Source organism: Diuraphis noxia, unplaced genomic scaffold (assembly GCF_037042655.1).
Source record: "Diuraphis noxia isolate RWA-SAM2 unplaced genomic scaffold, SU_Dnox_SAM2 contig0003, whole genome shotgun sequence".
Classification (NCBI taxonomy): domain Eukaryota; kingdom Metazoa; phylum Arthropoda; class Insecta; order Hemiptera; family Aphididae; genus Diuraphis; species Diuraphis noxia.
The window spans coordinates 78,991,537-78,999,297 of NW_028301713.1; the positions used below are offsets into that span (position 1 = coordinate 78,991,537).

General features: G+C 26.5%; 1 protein-coding gene across 2 annotated transcripts; it reads right to left on the reverse strand.

The window, feature by feature from the left end:
* Positions 1-224: 224 nt before the first annotated feature.
* On the reverse strand, positions 225-7,422 carry LOC107163290 (2-acylglycerol O-acyltransferase 2-A-like). Of its 2 annotated transcripts, XM_015510633.2 has the most exons (6): positions 7,265-7,422; positions 6,961-7,194; positions 5,053-5,318; positions 2,962-3,133; positions 2,701-2,894; positions 225-892 (listed from the first exon to the last, which is right to left on the reverse strand). In XM_015510633.2, the coding sequence occupies exons 2-6, from the start codon at positions 7,182-7,184 to the stop codon at positions 735-737; spliced, it is 1,014 nt and encodes a 337-aa protein (XP_015366119.1). In that variant the 5' UTR covers positions 7,185-7,194; positions 7,265-7,422; the 3' UTR covers positions 225-734. The 2 variants fall into 2 exon arrangements, with proteins under 2 accessions (XP_015366119.1, XP_089078527.1); XM_089222401.1 differs by lacking the exon at positions 7,265-7,422 and having other exon boundaries at positions 6,961-7,197.
* Positions 7,423-7,761: the final 339 nt, after the last annotated feature.

Sequence of the window (7,761 nt, forward strand, 5' to 3'; positions counted from 1 at the left end):
CTTGTTGTGTAAATGGTTGACACTATACTTAAGTACTTTAGTAGTAAATAATGTCTATATTATAGATCTTTTATAATTCATAATTTCCTTACCACCATATTTAATCTGTCATATTATCTATTTGTTTGTTTTTTTTTTACCATCTATTTACTTCTTTGATTGTTCTTATTGTTCATATTTTTGTAACAGATTGAATAAAACACTTAAAAATAAAAATAAATTCCTTACAGTCTCAAATCACTTCCTTCTTCTTTATTTTCTGAATTGTTTGAGTTTTTTTTTAAATTATTTACATTTTTCTCAAATTTTCCAAATTCGGTACCTAGATATAGGTATATATAGTACTTTAAGCCTATATATTTTGGCAGTAAAAATCTATAAAATCATTTGTAACAAATGATATATTATAATTAATAAACTCTCGATATTCTTTAACTGATATTTTTACTTATACAATATAATTTTATATATATAAAAATAAATTATATATAATAATAATTTTAATTAGGCAAGTACTTTATAATTCAATTACAAAAATAAAACTGAACTCAATAACAATCAAAAAAAAAAAATTCACCTTATACAATCGGCAAATTAAATACAAATAAAAAAAAAAATTTAAAGGAATACCATAATAACAAGTAAATAGTTGCAATATCAAAAATATCAGATAACTATAAATTAAATTTCAGGAAAATATGACTGTAAAAAAAATATAATATACCATATTTTATTTAATCCAATACCAACTCCATTTCATCTGGATGTTTTGAGTATTTAGTTTTATGCTCTTCGAATAGTTTAGTCAACTCGTCAATAAATATATTGTGGTATTTCTCAATATCTTCTTTTTCTGGTTTAACAATTTTTGGTACATCGATTGGCTTACCAACTGAAAATAACATACATTTTTGATTAAATTATATTGTAATATCTTATCAGTTATCACATTATAGGGTCAGAGGTTTTGTTTATTTCGTATGTTAAATTGTTGAAGGTGAATAGTAAAGGGGAACAGAAAAGGCAACATTTCATATCAAGAGAAAACACTATTTTTAATTGTAAGAGTTAAAATCTAATTTTATTTTTAACTGAAAGGTCAATTCAATATATTCGAACTATTAAGTATAAGTATAAATTTCCTCACTAGTACCTAAATAGTAAATAATATATGAGAATAACTCGAATTAATTTTCATTCTTTATATAAATAATAATACTTCCTAAATAATAATTCCTAACTACCAAATATCAGACATCAGTGATTGATAAAAAAAAAAAATTATAAATTATCTAGATGGTTTCTTAAAGAGACAAATATATTTATGATATATAATAAAAATTTCTGATTTGAAGGTTATAAGTTATAACTTTAACTAGAACCGAAATAAAAATAATAAACCTTTAATATCATTTTAAAAGGTATTAAAAATAATCACATAAAGTACGCGTACATAATATTCTACGTTGGTTATATGGTAATCATATTTCTGGTAGTGAAACGAATTTACATAATCATTTAACTATTTTTTTGTTTATGTCGTAACTAATATTTTTATCAAAATGATTTAGCTATTTTCGTTATTTTATTGCTATTTTTTTCATTGTAAATTATATATAGTGTATTGTTCAATTCTATACGAATTTTTTATTTATTATTATTATTTAAATCGAAAAATCACTCAAATCTTTATTCATAATAAAAAAAGACTAACACGAAATATGTCAATAAATATTTGTTGTCGTTAGATTTAAATCAAAAACCGTTTTTAATTACATGCAATTACCTACAATGGATCAGACAACAAACTTTATAATGATTTTTAGTTAAGGTTGAGACGGATAGTTAAAAACTTAGAAAACTCAAAAATTATCATTGACATTTGAGTCCGTCGCGTGTGAAAGCTTGGCTGCTGTTGACCAAAATTGTACCCCTAAATTTTTTGCCAATTCACTTATTGATTAAAAGAAAAAGTTAAATATAAAATGTATGTTATGTATAGAAAATTATTAAAAATATTTCTAAGTTGTATAAAATGTGTATTATGTATAAATAAATGATAATGATAACACACAGTTTTTATCAATAATTATTAAATATAATAATGTATATTAATATAAAAAATTAATATTAATTTAATAATATGTCATATAGATACTAAATATCTAAAAAAATAAAGTACCTAAAGTAAAAATAACATAAAGTAAATATTAATCTTTTTAGTTTGGTCGAAAAAAGAAGGCTACGATTTTGGTTAAAAAAGGTCTCACCCATAATTTATATCAAAATATTAGTATCTATAATATGTACTCGATTATTGATTTAACATCGCAATTTATGCAAATTACAAACTCAATTTCGATTACTTACGATGGTGCAAATTACATCCCTTATTTTGGTGCAAATAAAAAACACTATTTTTGGCTACCTGAGGTAGTACAAATTACAATTTCCCCTACTACTACCTAGTCAGCTTATATAATCATATAGGTTCATTCATTTACATTTATTGAAGATTTATTCATAATTCTCAAGCTGATATCATATTATAATTATTATTGTTATGATGAGTTTTGTTGGTATCTTCAATGAAATAGGAAAATAATATAATATACAATTAGTAATACCTTAAAACATTGTATTATTTGCTACGATGTATTAAAATATAGTTGTATAGTAGTATTTATACTTATTACTTACCAACAGTAACAATTGGATGTCTGCGAGGCACAATACCAAAACTATATTGGAAAAATCCACGTCCTACAGGTACTCTATTTCCACTTCTCCATTTGATAAATTTCAACACTTTTTCCCAGAATGAATTTGGCTCCGCTTCGCCCAATCCGTAGACGTTTGTCTCTCCAAAGGAAAACACAGGTACTAAAGACGCCCTATAAATCAATGTTTTTAATATTATATAATAACAACAAGTATCGGTTTATATTGATTCAAATTTACCCAGTTTGTAATGCCACTCGGATAAATCCCTTCCTTTTTTTTAATATGAGATGATAAGGTCCTGGAAAAGACTTGAACGCTTCGGAAACACCTCCTACCATAAGAACGGCCACATTACCTTTCCTATTATCCAATAAATTCACCAAACTTTTTTCTGATGATTCTTGAAGGCCTGTGAAAATGGGTTATTTATTTTAATTATTTTAACAAAAATAAATCAAAATAACTACATTGTTATAAATTAAAATATTTTTATTTTTTTTTTTTATTATTGAGAAGAAGGACTTCAACAGTTAAGTCATTAGCCTGCGATTGTATTTACATATTAATTATCGATAGTTTGGTTGTGATTGGTGATAACATATATTTGGGGTTAGTTATAGCTTTTATAGAATTATATACAAGGTGATTTTTTTATCATGAACCACTCATTATTTCAAAAAGTATCAATGTTTTTGAAAATATTTTTTTACAAAGTTTCACGTTGTTAAAAAAGCAACGTTTTTATTAAAAAATTATGTTTTTTAATATTTTTTATCCTTATAATTTTTTTACTTTTTTGAATGATAACCTAGAGTTTTAATTTCATATTCCAAAGCAGAATATTTTTCTAAGTATTTTGATACGTAAAAATCGAATTTTGGACGAGTAGTGTATGAGTTATAAGTATTTAAAGTTTAGATTGGTAGAGTGGTGTGGTACGGGGTTACCCCGCAAAATGTTTTTCCACTACACCACTTCTCTAAACTTTAAATACTTATAACTCATAAACTACACGTCCAAAATTCGATTTTTATGTATCAAAATACTTAGGAAAATATTCTGCTTTGGAATATGAAATTAAAACTCTAGGTTGTCGTTCAAAAAAGTAAAAAACTTAAAAATTTATAAGAATAAAAAATATTAAAAAACATAATTTTTCAATAAAAACGTAGCTTTTTTAACAACATGAAACTTTGTAAAAAAATATTTTCAAAAACATTGATACTTTTTGAAATAATGAGTGGTTCATGATAAAAAAATCACCCTGTATTTATATTTATGCTAGTTTTACAGTTTTATCTTAATATTACATTTTTGAGTCGATGCCTATGGATTTGAAAAAGCTATGGATCGGACAGTCTAGGACTATGTGTTTGATTGAGAGTGGTTCGTTGCATTGACTACAGAGTCGTCTACGGACTCCTCATGTTTTATAATATGAATATGAGTCAGGTTGGTATGACCAATCCTTGTCCCTGTATTAATAACTTCAAACGTCTGAAGGTGGTATTGGGCAAGGTGTACCATTTCGTTATTTTCTTTTTTATTGATTTGAGTTTATTTGAACTAGGGATTGCATCCCAGGATGCTTTTATTTAATATATACAGTAGGTATAAACTCTGATTTATGAATCACATACACGCATATTGTATAAATTCTGAAACACTTAATTGTTTCCTATTCGATTTTCATTCATATAAAAAAAAATTGTAGAATAAACATTAAAATTATGTATTTTGGCTTCCATCGAAAAATTGTATGTTTTTTAGTCAATCGGGCTCAAATATTCTCTCATTTGTCTCGGAGTCAGACGAGAGTGCACTAAAATAATTAATAGTACCTACTGTACAAATAAAATATTATTTTAAACTGTTAACTTAAATTCAATAATCTGGAAGTCATGACACGAGGAAACATGAAAAACAACATTTGGTATCAAAACGAAGTACCTATAGGTACAGCTGTACGTCTATTTATAATCATATACTATATACATGTATAAAGTATACTGTGTATAATTTATAAGTAGATACCCGATAAGTCACAAATTATACAAATTAAAATTAGAATGCGTCGGCCCAAAACCTAAGTGATATGAATGATATGACATTTCCAAGACAATGGTACTAGCAATCGCAAATGATATCACCGCAGTGCAGTGCAAAGTGGTGCACATTAAATATGCATACACTATACCTACATCATGTTAATAATATTATTTATTACTATACCACCTCAAAAACAATACTATCAAATTATCAACACATTTATTGGTTGATAAATGCATGAACTATTTGTATTATTTGTAATAAACCTAATATACTCACCTAAACCTATGCCAATTTCACGGGAAAATGGCATGATAAAGTGTAAATTCAGCGTTATAAGATGTGGGATAAGACCGGGAAATAGTTCGGAAAATTGTCCTGCGTCCGTCGCAAAATTAGAAAATGATCCAGCACACAACACACCATGAGGGTAAGTGGCGAAAAGATACGATTTATCAGCTGGCAAATCGTGAGTCTTTACTAGAGATACTGGAAAGTAGTTCTTAAAGTGGGTCCACCATGTCAATCTTCTCATGAATCGAAATCTATAAATATAACATTATCATTAATAAAATAAGTCGTGTAAGCAATAAATACATTTATTAATGTTAAATACACGATTAAAATTTTTAAAAAAAACCGTGAAATTCGATTAGCTGTATAGTAGGTATTTAGGTCGTTACCTATTGATTATATGTCACTGTAATACTGTAGTTATAGTAGATCATCTATAACTACAGTAGTCATAGTAGATTATAAAAAATCATCTAAAATGGCTAAATATTACGAATTCTCAAATATATAACAATTTTATTAACCATTGAAGTTGGATATCAAAGCGTTTCTTGAGTCTTCGAACATTTTTTTTTTTTTTTTTTTAACACACATAATTATTAGACTAATGCATTCATCGCTCCGCTCAAAATCTAAAATACTTTAAACTAAATGTTGTGCATTCATCTAATATAATGCAAAACGATTTCGTAATATTATTAGTATATTATTAGTCATAACACATTAATGCGTCATAATAAGTTTTCAATATTTATCAACTCATTCATACTTTAGTGTGAATAAAGTTTGATATCTCCAAACACCTGATTCCATTTATTTAATATTTTAATATTGACCTATTACGTACCAGTACGTTAATACTAATAACTAAAAATGACTAACACGGTAAAAGAACATTATTATGATTATTTTTCAATCTAAAATATTTAAAATATATAACATTATTGCAATATATTATTTTAAAACAAAGTTAATTATTTCATCACTGAAACAAAAATGTACATTATTATTTTTATTGATATATATATATATATTCGTAATATTATAATCTTAATATGAATTCAAAATATAGTTCTGTTATACTTACTACAGAAATATTTAAACAACTTCTATAAAAATCATATTTAAGCCCATTTTTATCGATCAAATATCGATAAAAATAATTGTTGAAACTCGAAAGAACATTTATATGTTTAATAGTTAATAACTTAATACCATTATACATAACGTACAAGATTTGAATGAAAATAGTTTAAATATAAATTTTGAATACCCAGTAAGTATAGGTTTTTTAATGAATGTACAATATTTTTTCAAGGTAATACTCATTTAGCAATAAATCTATCTTGTTAATAACCTAATGGCTAATAAATATTTACAATTTACAATGTTGTATAATTTTTGTATGGGTATTATACTATTATCACAGTAACCAATATTTTTAACCTATCATTTTTTTAATGGGTATATATATAAACCAATATTATGCATGATAATAATTTTATAGACAATTAATGAAAATATCAAAAATACGAATGCCTGTCTGTAGTTAAGTCAAGTGTAGCATATATTTAATTTTTGAGTATATTTTAGTTTCAGAAATATAAACATAATGTTTATAGTATATACTATACATAACTAGAATATAACTGAATAAACACTAAATATGAATTTTTAAGACGTTAATTCAGTAAATATTTTAAGCACTCTAATACCTACCTTTATAAAGATATACTCAAAAAAATAATTTTATAAATTGTAACACCTATTAGTTCTAATATTGAAATGTATATTTTATTACATATTGTGATGAATATCGATTCGTTATTATATTATATTGTTTTGAGCAAAAAATCATTAAATGACCTTTGGTCGTGTTTATTTCACTCTAACCTTTTCGGGTTATCCCACGCTACAGACCGGTCAAGATAGATCCATAAACCATACAAGAGTGCTGCCCACCAAAACCGAGTAGCTATTAAGGTGTACAAGAAAATACACCATCCGGTTAGCCCTCCGAATACCACCAAGTAAATCCATGCCGCGGCCGCAAGCGTCTCGAGCCTCCGCCTGAGAGGCACACATAAGGGTGCAAATTCCACGTCCTTCAGCTTCATTGTTGAAATCCTGCAAATGGCATTTCCGATGATGAAACGTTTCGTTACTAAACATTTAATTGGAAAATCAAACTAATTACCTTTAAAACACACTGCTTGTGCGAAACGAAACGCGTTTCGTCGTCGTCGATATGAGCAGAATCGATCTAACGAGACTTGGCCAAAGTAAGCATTAAACTGTGTTCCCGAGACCGTGTCAAGTTCAAAACTGCACGTACACAGTCGTCGGCGTGGAGCGCATCATCTCGAACCCGGCATAGAATTATTGGAGAGGTGGCATTTTGGTTTGTACTTTGCCTTGGGTCGTATTATCTATTAGCCGGTCATTAATTAATTTATATTTATTTCAATACTGCATGGCTATCTCAAACAGAGAGATTACGAATAAAATATAAATGATAACGTTACATTATGTGAAATATGCACTTATACACCCTGTACACAGTACGAACACCAATTAAATTATACTTCCGACTGCATATATGATCTGTATGTAAATAATATTTAATATTCCTACTTTTTTAGTAGTTAGCAGTAGTTCTTAGTTACGAATTCGAATAATATTTAATTAAAAAAA

Coding starts and splice junctions, on each gene's coding strand:
- LOC107163290 (XM_015510633.2), bottom strand. CDS start 7,184: ATGAAGCTGAAGGACGTGGAATTTGCACCCTTATGTGTGCCTCTCAGG. Junction 5,319..6,960: donor GCGTGGGATAACCCGAAAAG/GTTAGAGTGAAA, acceptor TTATATTTATAG/ATTTCGATTCATGAGAAGAT. Junction 2,895..2,961: donor CGAGTGGCATTACAAACTGG/GTAAATTTGAAT, acceptor ATTGATTTATAG/GGCGTCTTTAGTACCTGTGT.